Here is an 18,039-nt window from a genome sequence, read left to right as displayed (position 1 = left end):
CGGGTTTTACGCCATTCTCCTGCCTCAGCCTCCCGAGTAGCTGGGACTACAGGCGCCCGCCATCTCGCCCGGCTAGTTTTTTTGTATTTTTTAGTAGAGACGGGGTTTCACCGTGTAGGCCAGGATGGTCTCGATCTCCTGACATCGTGATCCACCCGTCTCGGCCTCCCAAAGTGCTGGGATTACAGGCTTGAGCCACCACGCCCGGCCCTCTAGTTCGTTTAATTATGACGTTAGGGTGTCGATTTTAGATCTTTCTTGCTTTCTTTTGTGGGCATTTAGTGCTATAAATGTTCCTCTACACACTGCTTTAAATGTGTCCCAGAGATTCTTGTACATTGTGTCTTTGTTCTCATTGGTTTCAAAGAACATCTATTTCTGCCTTCATTTCGTTATGTACCCAGTAGTCATTCAGGAGCAGGTTGTTCAGTTTCCATGTAGTTGTATGGTTTTGAGTAAGTTTCTTAATCCTGAGTTCTAATTTGATTACATTGCGGTCTGAGAGAGTTTATTGTAATTTCTGTTCTTTTACATTTGCTGAGGAGTGCTTTACTTCCAACTATGTGGTCAATTTTAGAATAAGTATGATGGTGCTGCGAAGAATGTGTATTCTGTTGATTTGGGGTGGAGAGAGTTCTGTAGATGTCTATTATAATGGTCTGCTTAGTGCAGAGCTGAGTTCAAGTCCTGAATATCCTTGTTAACCTTCTGTCTTGTTGATCTAATATTGACAGTGTGGTGTTAAAGTCTCTCATTATTATTGTGTGAGAGTCTGAGTCTCTTTTTAGGTCTCTAAGGACTTGCTTTATGAATCTGGGTGCCCCTGTATTAGGTGCATATATATTTGGGATAGTTAGCACTTCCTGTTGAATTGATCCCTTTACCATTATGTAATGGCCTTCTTTGTCTCTTTTGATCTGTGTTGGTTTAAAGTCTGTTTTATCAGAGACTAGGGTTGCAACTCCTGCTCTTTTTTTCTTTCCATTTGCTTGGTAGATCTTCCTCCATCCCTTTATTTTGAGCCTGTGTGTGTCTCTGCACATGACCTGAGTCTCCTGATGGGTCTTGACTCTATCCAGTTTACCAGTCTGTGCCTTTTCATCGGGGCATTTAGCCCATTTACATTTAACGTTAATATTGTTATGTGTGAATTTGAACCTGTCATTATGATGTTAGCTGGTTATTTTGCCCGTTAATTGATGTAGTCTTTACAATTTGGTATGTTTTTGCAGTGGCTGGTACTGGTTGCTTCTTTCCATGTTTAGTGCTTCCTTTAGGAGCTCTTGTAAGGCAGGCCTGGTGGTGACAAAAATCTCTCAGCATTTGCTTCTCTGCAAACTATTTTATTTTTCCTTTACTTACGAAGCTTGGTTTGGCTGGATATGAAATTCTGGGTTGAAAATTCTTTAAGAATGTTGAATATTGGGCCTCACTCTTTTCTGGCTTGTAGGGTTTCTGCCGAGAAATCCGCTGTTAATTTGATGGGCCTGCCTTTGTGGGTAACCCGACCTTTCTCTCTGGCTGCCCTTAACACTTTTTCCTTCATTTCAACCTTGGTGAATCTGACAATTACGTGTCTTGGAGTTGCTCTTCTTACGGAGTATCTTTGTGGTGTTCTCTGTATTTCCTGAATTTGAGTGTTGGCCTGCCTTGCTAGGTTGGGGAAGTTCTCCTGGATAATTTCCTGAAGAGTGTTTTCCAACCTGGTTCCATTCTCCCTGTCACTTTCAGGTACACCAATGAAATGTAGATTTGGTCTTTTTAGATAGTTCCATATTTCTTGGAAGCTTTATTAGTTTCTTTTTACTCTTTTTTCTCTAAACTTGTGTTCTCACTTTATTTCATTAATTCCATCTTCAGTCACTGATGCCCTTTCTTCCACTTGATCCAATTGGCTATTGAAGCTTATGCATGCGTCACGAAGTTCTTGTGCCATGGTTTTCAGCTCCATCATTTAAGGTCTTCTCTACACTGTTGGTTCTAGTTAGCCATTCGTCTAATCCTTTTTTCAAGGGTTTTAGCTTCCTTGCAATGACTTAGAACATGCTCCTTTAGTGGGGAGAAGGTTTGTTATTACTGACCTTCTGAAGCCTACTTCTGTCAACTCATCAAAGTCATTCTCCATCCAGCTTTGTTCTGTTGCTGGCGAGGAGCTGCAGTCCTTTGGAGGAGAAGGGGTGCTCTGATTTTTAGAATTTTCAGCTTTTCTGCTCTGGTTTCTCCCCATCTTTGTAGTTTTATCTACCTTTGGTCTTTGATGTTGGTGACCTACAGATGGGGTTTGGGTGTAGATGACTTTTTTGTTGATGTTGACGTTATTCCTTTCTGTTAGTTTTCCTTCTAACTGTCAGGTCCCTCAGCTGCAGGTCTGTTGGAGTTTGCTGGAGGTCCACTCCAGACCCTGTTTGCCTGAGTATCACCAGCAGAGGCTGCAGAACAGGTTCCATCCCTGTGACAAGATTACATTCTTATGGCTGAATAAGAATGTCACAGGTTCCATCCCTGTGACAAGATTACATTCTTGGCCGGGCGCGGTGGCTCAAGCCTGTAATCCCAGCACTTTGGGAGGCCGAGACGGGCGGATCACGAGGTCAGGAGATCGAGACCATCCTGGCTAACACAGTGAAACCCCGTCTCTACTAAAAATACAAAAAAAAAACTAGCTGGGCTAGGTGGCGGGCGCCTGTAGTCCCAGCTGCTCGGGAGGCTGAGGCAGGAGAATGGCGTAAACCCGGGAGGCGGAGCTTGCAGTGAGCTGAGATCCGGCCACTGCACTCCAGTCCGGGCGACAGAGCGAGACACCGCCTCAAAAAAAAAAAAAAAAAAAAAAAAAGATTACATTCTTATGGCTGAATAGTGTTTCATTATATATAAGCACCACATTTTCTTTATCCATTCATCTGTTGATGGACACTTAGGTTGATTCCATACATTAGCTATTGTGAATAGTCCTGCAATAAACATGAGAATGCGGATATCTCTTCATCATGTTAATTTCCTTTCTTTTGGATATATACTTGGCATTGGGATTGCTGGATCATATGGTAGATCTATTTTTAGTTTTTTAAGGAACCTCTACACTGTTCTCCATAGTGATTGTACTACTTTACATTCCCACCAGCAGTGTATGAGCATGCCCCTTTCTCTTCATCCTTGCCCAGTATCTGTTATTTCTGGTTTTGTTTGTTTGTTTTTTCTTGAGATGGAGTTTTACTCTGTTGCCCAGGCTGGAGTGCAGTGGTGTGATCTTGGCTTACTGCAACCTCCACCTCCTGGGTTAATGCAGTTCTCCTGCCTCAGCCTCCTGTGTAGCGGATTACAGGCCCCCGCCACCATGCCCAGCTAATTTTTGTATTTTTAGTAGAGACAGGGTTTTACCATGTTGGCCAGGCTAGTGTTGAACTCCTGACCTCAGGTGATCCACCCACCTCGGCCTCCCAAAGTGCTAGAATTGTAGGTGTGAGCCACTGTGCCCGGCCAGGATGTTGATTTTTTTTGAAAGCTCTTTCTGCATCTGCGGAGATGATCATATGGTTTTTAATTCTGTTTATGTGGTAAATTACATTTATTGAACCAACCTTGCACCCCACAAATAAAACCTACTTGATTGTAGTAAATTAACTTTTTGATGTGCTGCTAGGTTTTGTTTTCTAATATTTTTTGAGTATTTTGTGTCTATGTTTATCAGGAATATCAGCCTGAAGTTTTCTTTTTTCATCATGTCTCTGATGAGTTTTGGTATCAGAATGATGCTGGCTTAATAAAATGAGTTAAGGAGGAGTCTTTCCTTCTCAGTTTTTTGGAATAATTTCAGTAGGATTGATACTAGCTCTTCTTTGTATGTCTGGTAAAATTCGGCTGTGAATCCATCCAGTCCAGGGCTTTTTTTGGTCAGTAGGTTTTTGTTTTGTTTTGTTTAATTACAATTCAATTTCAGAACTCCTTATTGGTCTGTTAAGGGTTTCAGTTTTTTCTGGTTCAGTCTTGGGAGGTTGTATGTTTCTAGGAATTTATCAGTTTCTTCTAGGTTTTTTATAAAAGTTTGTCTGCATAGAGGTGTTAATAATAATCTCTAAGGACTTTTTATATTTCTTTGGGGTCAGTTGTAATGTCACCTTTGTTATTTCTGATTGTGCTTATTTGGATCTTTTTCTTTGTTAATCTAGCTATCTTGCTGTTTTTAGAATTCTTTGATGTTTGACAATCTGACTAAAATGTGCTTCAGAGAGGACTTTTTTGGGTTGAATCTATTTGGAGACTTTTGAACTTCCTGGAGCTGGATACCCTTCTCTCTTCCCCAGACTTGGGTAGTTTTCAGCTATTATTAAATAGGTTTTCTATGCTTTTTACCCTCTCTTCTTCTGGAACTCCTGTAATACAAATGTTTAATGGTGTCCCATAAGTCTTGTATGCTCTCTTTGTCCTTTTTCATTATGTTTCCTTTTTTTTCCCCCTCTGAGTGATACCAAACAATGTATCTTCAGGTTCAGAGATGGTTTTGCTTAATCAAGCGTGCTGGTGCAGGTTTTTTTTTTTTTTTTTTTTTTTTTTTGAGATGGAGTCTCACTCTGTCACCAGGCTGGAGTGCAGTGGCGAGATCTCAGTTCACTGCAACCTCCGCCTCCCAGGTTCAAGCGATTCTCCTGCCTCAGCCTCCCGCGTTCATTGAATTCTTCAGCTGCAGGAATTTTGTTTGGTTCTTTTTTATGATATCTTTCTTTTTTGAAATTCTGATTCATATCATGAATTGTTTTCCTGATTTCATTGAATTATCTATCTGTATTTTCTTTTATCTGTTTGAGTTTCCTTAAGATCATTATTTGAATTTTTTTCTAGCTAGGTGTTGATTTCCTTTTCATTTGGGCCTGTAACTAGAGAGTTACATTCTCAGCAGTGTCATATTTCATTGCTTTTTAATGTTTCTTGTTTCCTGCATTGATGTCTTTGCATCTAGTGGAACAATTGGCTCTTTTAAACTTTTCGCTTCAGTTGGACTGTTTGGGAAGGGTGTGGTGACTCTGTTTCCAGGTAGGTTCAGTACTGTAGTCTCTTGTAGCTTCTTCAGCTGTATTCATTGTCAACAGTAATTGTGGGTGCCTCAGCAGCCTAGGCTGGAGAAGTTTGTGGTGGTGGTCGCTGTGGAGTACATTGTTAGTATCTTCAGTGGCAAGAGCTTTTGGAATCCTTCCATTCTTGTTTTCCGCACAATAGGGAGTTTTAGCCAGTGGGAGTCTTCTTGTGGCAGGTCTGACATATCCTACAAGCAGCTGCCATGGTGCTGCAATCCAGGTTCAAGTGTTTGGAGTGGCTGTGGGGCTAGGATCCTGGTCTCAGGGTCTCACATACTACTGTAACACCTGGGTCTTAGGGTACATGGTCACTCTCTATGGCAGGGTTGGATGTAGGCTGCCTATAGTGCCAGGATCTGTGACTCTGAGGCACCCTCTAGCTGCTTGGGAAAAGAGTGTCAGTATGTAGCTGTGAGTCTACCCCTGGCGGACAGGGCACAGCCCTGGCCCAACTCTAGGGAAGAGAGGATGCTCTGGAGGTTTGAGTCTGGGATGCAGGGTTTGGCTATGATTTAGGAGCCTGAGCCAATAGGGTTAGTGGCAACTCCTATCCCTGGGGATGAGGCACCATGTAGTAGTCACTCTAGAACCTGGATTGGTGGGCTCAGATGGATCCCAGACTCTGAGGCCAGGTACAGCAGGAATAAGCACCCCTGAATGGCCAACCATGCCTGTTGTTCGGGCCCTGTGGGGCAGAGAGCAGCACAGCAATGACTTCACTTCCCAGAAAGAGAATTGTCTCAGCAGCGTGGACTCTCCAGGGAAGCAGGGTACTAGAGTTATTTGTCCTGCAGGGCACATCTCTCAGCTTAGCCACTGCTCTGTTTCCCTGGGTCCCTGGGTACTACTTCAGCCCTGGGATGTGCAGCTGCTCAGCTTGGCCAGTGCAACAGTTCCCCAAGGGTGATGTGCTGTTTCAGCTCAGGCTCAGGGGACATGACTGCTCTGGGTGGCCCAGGCATCATTTCCCTGGGATGCAGTGTTCTGCCAAAGTACTGTTCTCTTGGGAGGGAGTACATGGCTCCAGCTCCTGCCTCAGGGAGTTGGAGGAGGGGTGGGTAGAGCAGTTCCATCTCCCTTGACCCCACCGGAAAGGGTGTAACAGCTGCTGGCATCTCTGCTTGGAAATGTCAGGCTTCCAAGTAGGCCTTAGGCCTTCATTCCTGGCTTAGCTTCAGGGATGAAGGGGTGCTGTGGCTGCTGGCCCCCAGAGCAAGACACACTCCAGCAGTAATTCCAGTTTCACCAGTAGCACTCTTACTTATGTTCTCCATTGAATTTGTCAGCATTTTATTGTGTTGTGTGATTGAGGGAAAGAGTTAAGTATCATTCTCCTCATTTTAACAAATAAGAAAACTGAGATTATATCCAAAGTTGAACTCAGACCAAATATTTTTCTTACATTTTGTTGCGTCACACTGGGACATTGTCATAAGCAACTGAAGTTGTTAGGGCCCCTCGGCAGGAATAATTAGATTGGTGTTAACTTCTTTCCTTTTTTAGCAGGGAAAAAATATATCTTTTAAGAAAAGATATTTTATTAAAGTAGATTGCAAGTTCACCAGCATTTGGGGCTTTGGAAAACATTTTTTTATTTACGTTCCAAAGGAAAGTGTTTAGTGAAACAAAATAATAGAAATATCAAATTTTAACTTATGTATTAAATTTTTTAACATTAGCTGGGTGTGGTAGCATGCACCTGTAGTCCCAGATACTCAGGAGGCTGAAGTGGGAGGATCACTTGTGCCCCCAAAGGTTGAGGCTGCAGTGCGCTCTGATTTCATCACTGCACTTCAGCCTGTCTCTGGTGGGGGGGTGGGGAGGGGTACATATATATAAATATAAATATATATAGATCTATAGATATAAAGATCTATATCTATAGATATATAGTAGCTGTCCTTTGTTTTTCATCCCTGTTTTCATAGGAACGCTCATTGATTTTAAATACTTTTCATTTCTCTGTAAATACCTGACCATGGTCTATAAAAGTCCAAAGAATGAGGTTCATAGATTTTTTTGAATAGTAATTTTTATAGTTCTTTTCTTTCATGCTTTGTGTCTCTCCTTCAGGTAGCAAATTATGGAGTTGGAGGACAGTATGAACCCCATTTTGACTTTGCACGGGTAAGTAAACAGGAAATGGAGAAATTCACTGAGGCGTATGCATTAAATTGTTTGTCTCAAAACAAAACAAAACAAAACAACAGAGTCTCACTCTGTCACCCAGGCTGGAGTGCAGTGGCGTGATCTTGGCTTACTGCAACCTCTGCCTCCTGGGTTGGAGCAGTTCTCCTGCCTCAGCTTCCCAAGTAGCTGGGATCAAAGGCATGCACGCCGCCACACCCAGCTAATTTTTGTATTTTTTTTTTTTTTTTGAGACGGAGTTTCGCTCTGTCACCCAGGCTGGAGTGCAGTGGCCGGATCTCTGCTCACTGCAAGCTCCGCCTCCCGGGTTCACGCCATTCTCCTGCCTCAGCCTCCCGAGTAGCTGGGACTACAGGCGCCTGCCACCTCGCCCGGCTAGTTTTTTTTTTGTATTTTTTAGTAGAGACGGGGTTTCACCGTGTTAGCCAGGATGGTCTCAATCTCCTGACCTCGTGATCCGCCCGTCTCGGCCTCCCAAAGTGCTGGGATTACAGGCTTGAGCCACTGCGCCCGGCCTAATTTTTGTATTTTTAGTAGCAACAGGGTTTCGCCATGTTGGCCAGGCTGGTCTTGAACTCCTGACCTCAGGTGATCCACCCACCTCGGCCTCCCAGAGTGCTGGGATTACAGGCGTGAGCCACCATGCCTGGCCGCATTACATTGTTAAAGAAAATATTATTCTTGACACTTGTTAAAGATGGTACAGCAGACTTCATTCAAGAGGGGACCATTGTGATAGGTATAGGGACCACGGCAATTGCAGTGGGATTTCGCAGTAAGGGAGAGAGATTAAGCCCAACTCCAAATACAACAAGGAAAAGTTGGAATTTATAGCCAATGAGCAAGGGTGGGTGTTAGTAAATGGAAAATTACTAAGAGGTAAGGGAGGATTCTGGCTAAACTGACCTAACAAGATCCTTGCTGAAGTCAGGGCAGAGTGATCATCACCCAGGGGATAGTGGAAGATGAAGAACCCAGTTAGATTTTAAGGGTGATCACATGGCAAGGATGGGGGATTCTGGCTAACATGACTTAGCAGGGTTCTTGCTCAAATTTGGACAATGCAGAGATAAATACTAGAAGTCCAAAGTCAGGGCCTACTTGAGAAGAAAGTTCAGAGGAGCCTGAGTAGTTCGGCCAAGGAGAGATTCTTTGTCAACATGTTAATTCTGTTCTTTTAACATTAAAGATTCATAGCCTATTTGGAATTTATGGAAATATGGTGTGGCAGATATTCTGTGAAACCTTTTTAGCAGTTAAAAAAAAAAAAAAAAAACAACACCTAGATACCAATAAAATCACTTAAGATACTTTTAAATGCATTGGCAAAACCTGGAAGAAAGTAAAGGATATTCTAAAAGGAAAACTGAACAAAGGTGATCCCAAACCTGGAGAATTAAAGAGGGGACAAAGCACAGAGGCTGGAGGTCTGTGCCTCCAGGAACTAGAGCTTTGGGAATTAACAGCTCTGTAAGAGGAGGATCTGCCACAGTGTAAGCTGCTGAATTTAAGACCCCGGCATAAAATCTAAATCTCCACAAAGATTACACCTTCAGTAAAGAAAGAATGGGTTTGAAAATAAATCTGTTGTGATGCAGGAGCCTTATGGGGAACTGTCTGTTTCCATCCTGGCTGGGGCATAGTGTGTATGATAGCCGCTTCAGGGAGTACTGTGTGTGGAATTTTCCACATGGGTCATGTTAGCACTAAAAGTTTTGAACTTCAGAGCATTTTGAATTTTGGACTGTTGGTATGCTCAACCTGTATTCCATGTTATGGATATACCACAGTTTAGCCATTCGCACATCGAAGGACATTTGGATAGTTTTTAGTTTTTGACTATTACAAATAAAGGTGTGTGTATGTTTCTGTATGAAAAATACATTTTCATTTTTCTGGGAGAAATGCCAAGAGGTTGTATTGTATTTTAATTTAGATATAAATATTTAGATATTCTCTAGCTTGATTAGAGTGCTGAAAGTCACTTTACTAGCATTATTAGAAAAATAATACTAGGGACCAGGCATGGTGGCCCATGCCTGTAATCCCAGCCCTTTGGGAGGCCAAGGTTGGGTGGATCACCTGCGATCAGGAGTTCAAGACCAGCCTGGCCAACATGGCAAAACTCCATTTCTACTAAAAATACAAAAAAATTAGCCAGGCATGGTGGTGCATGCCTGTAGTTCCAGCTACTTGAGAGGCTGAGGCAGAAGAATTGCTTAAACCCGGGAGGTGGAGGTTGCAGTGAGCTGAGATCATGGCATTGCACTCCAGCCTGGGCGACAGGACAAGACTCTGTCTCAAAAAAGAAAAAAAGAAAAATAATACTGGGAAATATTTCAGTAGGTCATGAGTTCAAAGTAAGTCTCAAAGTACATTAAGCTTCAGGAATGCAGCTAAGAGATGGCTGTCACGTCGTACTTTTTTGGAAGCTAAAATTGTGGGTATTGATTTTTAAAATAATATGTAGTCAGCAAATAATGGCTGTCATTTAGACTCATAAGTCTGCCTTTTATCCTGTAATCTTGTCTAAAGTATCCAGTATATAAGTTCAGTGAGCAAGTATTTGAGGCCAGGTACAGTGACTCACACCTGTGATCCTAGCACTTTGGGAGGCCAAGGCAGGAGGATTGCTTGAGGCCAGGAGTTCAAGATCACCCTGGTCCATATAGCAAGACTCCATCTTTACAAAAATAGTGCCTGATGTTTATAGTGCAGTGGACATTACAAGGGAAACTTTTAGGGTTGTTGGCATATTCTTCAGGATATTACTACTGATGTTTAGTTGCCACTAGAGTATTTGTATTACTGAATTTTTATACCATTGAATTTGCTGTGTTTTTATTCACAGAAAGATGAGCCAGATGCTTTCAAAGAGCTGGGGACAGGAAATAGAATTGCTACATGGCTGTTTTATGTAAGTTGTCACTAAAATTTTTAGGTTAAGTTGGGATTTGATCACATGATTCATTTTAATGTGTTAAGTTTGTTCTGTGTAGCTCTGATTCATCATCCTAGTTTAACATTTTTATAACTGAGTAAAGGAAGTTAAGAATTTTTTTGCATTTGCAACTTTTTCAGGCTGTAATATAGATGTTCATTATAGAAACTTTTGGACAAACTTAAAATTTATAGTGCCACTACCTGCAGATAATCATTAATAATTTGACATATAGGCTCTCTGTTTAGTCACATATAATATGTGTATATAAGAATCTCTCTATATTTGAATTTCTGTACATACACATTATTTCAGTAAACTTCTGAATTACATTTTTTTATTGAAGTAGAAGAGTGCACAAATTAAGTATTGTAACTTGATTAATTTTCACAAAGTGAACACTTCTGGTATATTCATTACTAAGGTGAAGAAATAGCACATTACAGTCCCCAGAAGCCCTATCTCAAACTTTTAAAACAGTATGATCATAATTCAATTTTTAAAATTGTTTATAGTGTTTGTTCTAGTTACCCCAAATAAATCACTCCAAAACTCTCTTTTCTGAGTGGTTTAAAATAACAACAATGATTTTCTTAATGTATCTCTAACAGTTATGAGGTTGACTGGGCTCAACTCATGGTTCCTGCTCCAAATCTGACATGCATTTGCCATCAAGTGTCTGGCAGTGGGGTATCTTGAAGGCTAAGGTTGAGGCTGGCTGTCAGCCAGAATGCCTAGATTCTGGCCAATACATGTGGCTGAGCTTCTTCACAGCATAGTGACTGGATTACGAGAGGAAGCATCCCAAAAGAACAATGCAAAAGTACATGGTATTGTTATGACCTACCCTCAGAAGTCACAGATGTCATCCTGCTATATTCTGTTGCAGCAATTACAAAGGTCTGTCCAGCTTCAAGGAGAGGGCACATAGACCCTACCACTGCAGACGAATGTCAGTGTCACATAAGAATAGCATGTAGGATGGGACATACTGGGATGTATTATATTTGGAAAACGCAATCTGCCATAATGTCATAACCTTTCTTAAAGATATTTTAGGCCAGGCACAGTGACACACGCCTGTAATTCCAGCACTTTGAGAGGCCTAGGTGGGCAGATCATTTGAGGTCAGGAGTTCGAGACCAGCCTGGCCAACGTGGTGAAACCCTGTCTCCACTGAAAATATAAAAATTAGCTGGGCGTGGTGGCACACGCCTGTAGTCCCAGCTACTCAGGAGGCTGAGGCACGAGAATCGCTTGAATCTGGGAGGCAGAGGTTGCAGTGAGCCAAGATCGCACCACTGCACTCTCCAACCTAGATAATAGAGTGAGGCTCCATCTCAAAAAAAAAAAAAAAAAAAAAAAAAAAAACCTATATATATATATTATATCTAGACTTAATTTTGGTTATTTCATTGCTCTTTCCATTCCTTAGCCCTATTTGAATTACATTTTTTTTTGCTGTCTATAGTATCTCACTCCCTGCCAAAATCTCTCTCTGTTCAGTCTATTTTCTTCTTCTCTCCCTGCCACCTTCCCTGTTTCCTTCCTCTCCATATGCCTCCTTTTCTCCCCAATTCCCAATTTGTATTCCTTTCACAATTCCATCTTGTTTCCAAAAGGAGGCAAGGTACATTATAGAAAAGAGAAATATCACAAACGGAAAACCAGGAGAGGGTTAGTACAGTGTACAAATTCATGCTGTGAAGGCTTGCATGTTTTCTAGAGGTGAGTCTCCTTAGAGGTTGTACCAATTTATATCCCAATTTTAAGTGGGATATATTTGTGAAGTATGTTTGTCAGCCTTTTTGATCTGCGTATCTTTCACTTATCAAATTAGCAGTTATTGTGGCTTTAATTTGCATTTCTCTTATTATGGAAGTTCAGCATCTTTTCAGATGTTTAAAAGCCATTAGCGTTTATGTGTTCCTGGTTCTCCTTGTATTTCTTTGTTTTATGAATATTGATGCTGTATTATTTGGTCCACTCTCCATTTCTCCCTCTTAATGTAAACACCCTTCCTGTTTTTCTAAAACAGTTGCATAGCATATTAATTGATTATCATTTTTCCCGTTATTTAAATACCTCCCCAGAGGGGCACATAGAATATCTCAAATTACTTTTCTCTCATGCACAACTTTTTAATATCCTCAAAGTCAGTTTTTTCTTTTCTTTTTTTTTTTTTTTTTTGAGACAGAGTCGCACTCTGTTGCCCAGGCTGGAGTCCGGTGGTGGTGCTATCTCAGCTTACTACAAGCTCCGCCTCCCAGGTTCATGCCATTCTCCTGCCTCAGCCTCCCAGGTAGCTGGGACTACAGGCGCCTGTCACCACGCCTGGCTAATTTTGTTTTTGTATTTTTAGTAGAGATGGGGTTTCACCGTGTTAGCCAGGATGATCTCCTGACCTCGTGATCCGCCCACCTTGGCCTTCCAAAGTTCTGGGATTACAGGCGTGAGCCACCACGCCCAGCCAAAGTTAATTTTTTCATTGGTTAAGTGTTCTTAGTTCTTTATTATTAGTTATATATTTATCATTGTAAAATACCTTTTATCTCATTTAATGCTTTTTACCTTGATTTAAACTGTGTCTCATACTAAGATCATACCCTTTTTTCCTTGCATAGCATTTGCCCCAAATCTTACGTTTTTGTGTTCTGTGTTTCTAAGTCACTTGTTTTAGATGCAGCTCTGATACAACATATAGTTGGGTTTTGCTCTGTGATCTAATCCGTCTATGCATTCTGCTTATGTTGCTTTAAAAAAAATCTTTATGATCCATGTTTCCTTTGCCTTGTTTTATGTGATTCTTCGGTTACTTTAAAAAGTTTCCATATTTTTCCTAGGTTATCTTTATGACCATAACTTTATATAATCCTTTAACTTTCTCACTTTTATTTAATATGTTTGATTCCCTACCATGAGAAATGGCAAAACTGATTTTAGTTTATTTTTCTCGTTATTTTTTACATTTATTTAAATATTTCTTGAGCACCTACTGTTCTTGAGGTACTACTGTTCTAGACACTAATGATCAGCAATGAACAAAACAGATGAAAATTCCTGCCTCCATGGAGATTACATTCTAATACAATAAAATACATATTTACATCTCTGTATTGATTTATTAGTTTTAAGTCATTTCTTTTTCCCTCTGGCTACAGGTTCCTGTCTCAAATTATATCCCCACTCTCCCATCTGACGGTTTTTTGTTAATCATTCCTTTGCTTTTTGTAGTTTTTTTACTTATGTGTATAAACCTAAATGGCATTTTATTCTTTAAAAACTGAGTAGCATGTACCAACCCTGCTATATAAGAACAAGTCCATATGTTCCCAATATTCTAGTATCCAATATCAAGTCCTTATAATGGCGTGTTTTACTTTATTCTACCAGCACTTTCGATAACACCCTCTTGTTTCTTGTAGATGAGTGATGTGTCTGCAGGAGGAGCCACTGTTTTTCCTGAAGTTGGAGCTAGTGTTTGGCCCAAAAAAGTAAGCCTGTTTGGTTTGTTTTTGATTTATTAATTTTTTCCCTAAGGAAGAGATGCACTTGTATTCATGGTCTAATTAATGAATTACATTTTTTTTTTTTCTTTTTCTTTTCTTTTTTTGAGACGTTCTCGCTCTGTTGCCCAGGCTGGAGTGCAGCAGCACAAATATGGCTCACTGCAGCTTTGACCTCCTGGGTTCAAGCCTCAGCCTCCCAAATAGCTGGGACTACAGGTGCATGTCACCATGCCCAGCTAATGTTTAAATTTTCTGTAGAGACAGTATCTCCCTGTATTGCCCAGGCTGGTCTTGAACTCTTGGGCTCAAGTGATCCTCCAACCTCAGCTTCCCAAAATATTGGGATTACAGGCATGAACCCCTGCGCCTGGCCAAATTACATTTTTAGAGGTATTTTTTATGGTCCTTGCCACAAGTATGTAGAGGTAATGAATGACCAGGAATTAGTATTGAAATTTTTTCATTTCTAAAATGGGTTCTGTATTGTTTTCCCCTCCATCTTGCTATGTGAGATATGTTAGCTTTGTTCTGGCAAATACTTTTGTTGTCAAGCATTTTTATGGTATTTTTCATATGATCAAAAACAGTTTTTAAAGTGATATAACCATATTTTCAGAATTATATTAGAGGAAGATAAAATGCTGCTATAGAGGAGTTCTTCCACAGGAACAAAGGAAAAATTAAGAAAGCTGCTGGACACAGTGGCTCACGCCTGTAATCCCAGCACTTTGGGAGGCCGAGATGGGCAGATCACCTGAGGTCCGGAGTTTGAGACCAGCCTGACCACCATGGTGAAAGCCCATCTCTACTAAAAATACAAAATTAGTCTGGCCTGGTGGTGCATGCCTGTAATCCCAGCTACTTGGGAGGCTGAGGCAGGAGAATCGCTTGAACCCGGGAGGCAGAGGTTGCAGTCCAGCCTGGGCGATAGAGCAAGATTCCGTCTCAAAAAAAAAAGTAATCACTGCCGAAAGCGATTACCTGGCATTGTATACTTGGGGATAATTGTGAATTGTTCTCCATAGGGAACTGCTGTTTTCTGGTATAATCTGTTTGCCAGTGGAGAAGGAGATTATAGTACACGGCATGCAGCCTGTCCAGTGCTAGTTGGCAACAAATGGGGTAAATATTTCATATATTCTGTGAAGAGAATGTAATTTTTGTTTTCTATTTTGAAACTATTATCTGTGTCTTAAAAACAAAAGCCCCCACAATGTTTGCTTAATATGATTTTAACATTGTACAGGATTCAACCAAACAAGTGCCTAATCTTAATATAAATTTATAATCAGAATTTTGATGACAGATACATTTTATTTTTAACTCTATTTTCACTTATTCTAAGAAACATTGTCTGACTCAAAATTGAGTAAGACAATATCTTCCCCTCAAAGGGTGAATAATCTGATTGAGACATAATGGATTATAATGTAGTACATATTATTACAAAAACATAAACAGAAGATGGTGACTGCCTAAGTTTGGGGAGCCTTCTTCAAAGCTTTTTCTTGAAATTTGGTCCAAAAGATAGAACAGCAGTTTTCCAAACATGTTAGACACCAGGTTCTAATATGAGGCTCGAGTAGCACCTAATGTGCAAAATTTAAAGACGCACTCACTTTCAGGGACATGCAAGTGCAGGAATGGTCACATTTAAAAAAAAAATAAAAAGAAACAGGTGAAATTAGTTTTAATATCTATTAATTAACCCCATGTGTCCATTTCGATCTGTGTTACTGGCCACATGTTTAGTGGTTACATACAAGACATAACAAGGTTAAGGAGTGAGGCCTGATCAGGATTTTAAAATCTCCCCTCATGATTATAGTGTTTAAGAACCACTGGACTAGAATGAGGAGAGGCTAGTTGGTGAGAGAGAGTTTAGAAAGTTGTTTTCTGTTGTCTAAGTGGAAGATGACAACAGCCTGGATTAAAGCATCAGTGAAAGGGTTGGAGAGCAAATAGATTCGAGAGAGACATAAGGAAAATTGTCAGGGTTTGATGAATAAAGAGTAGATACAAGGGTTGAAAAAGGAAAAAGGAGTTAAGAATTAAGGTTTCTGCTTTAGATATTTTGACTGGGTTCTATGGTACTGGAGACAAAAATAAATAAATAAATAGAAAATTAACTCCTTTTGGGATACATTTTTACGTGGTATACATTTTTTAAAGGTATTTTGGAAACTTAATGAGCATACAATAACAATGGTTGATTAGAGAGTTGTTCCTTTAGAGTGGAAAGTTTGTGTTTATTATTAAAATGTCTTTGTATTTTGGAGGTTGTACTTTGAAAACAGTACATAAATATTCTACTCTATCTGTACCTGTATCTTAAGTCCATTTGTGTCTCATTTCAAGCCTCACATTGAACACTGGAAACTTTAGGAAATGCACATAGACTTGCAAATATACACGTGTATACATACATGTATGTACATAAACACACACGTGTGTACACATATGTATATAGGTATATAAAATCTGTGTTTTCAGCATTTAGCCAAGTTTTTAAGTAGCATCTGCCTTTATCCGGTTTTGGTGTTGAACTTTTATCCCATGTTGAAATTTTGTTATAGACCTAGCTTTTAGAAACTAATTAAATACTGATTAGATTAAGGGGGGAAATTAATATATTACTTTTCTCTCACAGTATCCAATAAATGGCTCCATGAACGTGGACAAGAATTTCGAAGACCTTGCACCTTGTCAGAATTGGAATGACAAACAGGCTTCCCTTCCTCTCCTATTGTTGTACTCTTATGTGTCTGATATACACATTTCCTAGTCTTAACTTTCAGGAGTTTACAATTGACTAACACTCCATGATTGATTCAGTCATGAACCTCATCCCATGTTTCATCTGTGGACAATCGCTTACTTTGTGGGTTCTTTTAAAAGTAACACTAAATCACCATATTGCATATGTACAACCTTAAAGTTCTGTTGCTATCACAGAAGACAAGACAGAGTTTAAAGTGAGGAATTTTATATTTAAAGAACTTTTTGGTTAGATAAAAATATAATTTGAGCATCCAATTTTACTATTTCACTACATCTCAGTTGGTGGGTGTTAAGCTAGAATGGGCCGTTTGATAGGAAACAAATGCCTTACAGATGGGTCTAGGTGTTCTGTTTACCTAGTGTCTTACTCTATTTTCTGGATCTGAAGACTAGTAATAAACTAGGACACTAATTGGGTTCCATGTGATGTTTCATATGATTTTCTAAGTTGATTTTTTTCCTCCCAAGTCCTTTTTAAAGAAAGTATACTGTATTTTACCAGCCCCCTCTCTTTTCTCATAGCTCTTCTGTGGTGAATTAAACCTACTTGAGTTAAAATATTTCGATTTCTTTTTTTTTTAAACAAAGTCCTGCATAACAACACTGGGCCTTCTTAACTAAAATGCTCACCACTTAGTCTGTTTATCCCTTTTTTAAAATGACAGATGATTTTGTCCAGAAATTTTGCTGTTTTTCTTAATGCTAATACCTTGCCTCTTGTTCCTGCTACAGCAGAGTGGTAATATTGGCATTCTGATTAAATACTGTGCCTTAGGAGACTGGAAGTTTAAAAATGTACAAGTCCTTTCAGTGATGAGGGAATTGATTTTTTTTAAAAGTCTTTTCTTAGGAAGCCAATATGTTTGTTTTTTTAAGATTCTGAAATGTGTTGTGACAACAATGACCTATTTATGATCTTAAATCTTTTTTAAAAAAATGTTTGTTTTCTGTGTGGTGTTTTTCGTATTTAAATCCAAATGTATGATGTGGCAGTAACAGGTTAACTTACGTTATTTCTTTAGTATACATAGGGCTTAGGTTTATACTGTTGGTTTCCACTCACACTAATGTCACATGGTTAAGGAAGAAAAATTTGGGCTCTCTGAAGTTTTAGATATTTCATGAGTCAAAATGTGTTTCCTTCAAAGAGAGCTCTAAAATACTTTACTGTGGGGTTATGAAGTTATTACAGGCCAGGCACAGTGACTCATACCTTCAATCTCAGCACTTCAGGAGGCCGACGCAGGCAGATCACCTGAGGCCAGGAGTTCGAGACCAGCCTGGCCAACATTGTGAAATCTCATCTCTACTAAAAATACCAAAATTAGCTGGGTGTGGTGGTGCATACCTGTAGTCCCAGCTACTTGGGAGGCTGAGGCAGGGAAATAGCTTGAACCCAGGAGGCAGAGGTTGTAGTGAGCTGAGACTGCACCACTGCACTCCAGCTTGCGTGACAGAACGACTCTGTCTCAAAAAAGAAAAGTTATTACAATAATGATACTTAAGACTTTCTCCAATTAAAAAATGTGTGGTGATACAAAGCTGTGAGCTTAATGAAGTATGTTAATTGATGCTTTAGACTATTTACATT

The 18,039-nt window shown here is 40.0% G+C and overlaps 1 protein-coding gene across 4 annotated transcripts in view; it reads left to right on the top strand.

The window, feature by feature from the left end:
• P4HA1 (prolyl 4-hydroxylase subunit alpha 1) overlaps positions 1-17,385 on the top strand; it is a 90,880-nt gene extending 73,495 nt beyond the window's left edge. For 3 of the 4 annotated variants that reach the window (XM_033209592.1, XM_033209593.1, XM_033209594.1), the window contains exons 11-15: positions 7,143-7,196; positions 10,069-10,134; positions 13,584-13,652; positions 14,693-14,789; positions 16,318-17,385. In XM_033209592.1, the coding sequence (XP_033065483.1) occupies positions 7,143-7,196; positions 10,069-10,134; positions 13,584-13,652; positions 14,693-14,789; positions 16,318-16,388 (357 nt within the window). In that variant the 3' untranslated portion in view covers positions 16,389-17,385. The remainder of the gene's footprint in view (positions 1-7,142; positions 7,197-10,068; positions 10,135-13,583; positions 13,653-14,692; positions 14,790-16,317) is intronic. The other variant, XM_033209595.1, reaches the window with a different exon arrangement.
• The last annotated feature ends 654 nt before the right edge of the window (positions 17,386-18,039 follow it).

This window comes from Trachypithecus francoisi, unplaced genomic scaffold (assembly GCF_009764315.1).
Source record: "Trachypithecus francoisi isolate TF-2019V2 unplaced genomic scaffold, Tfra_2.0 Lachesis_group9, whole genome shotgun sequence".
NCBI lineage: Eukaryota > Metazoa > Chordata > Mammalia > Primates > Cercopithecidae > Trachypithecus > Trachypithecus francoisi.
This window is presented reverse-complemented; position numbering and strand designations above follow the sequence as displayed.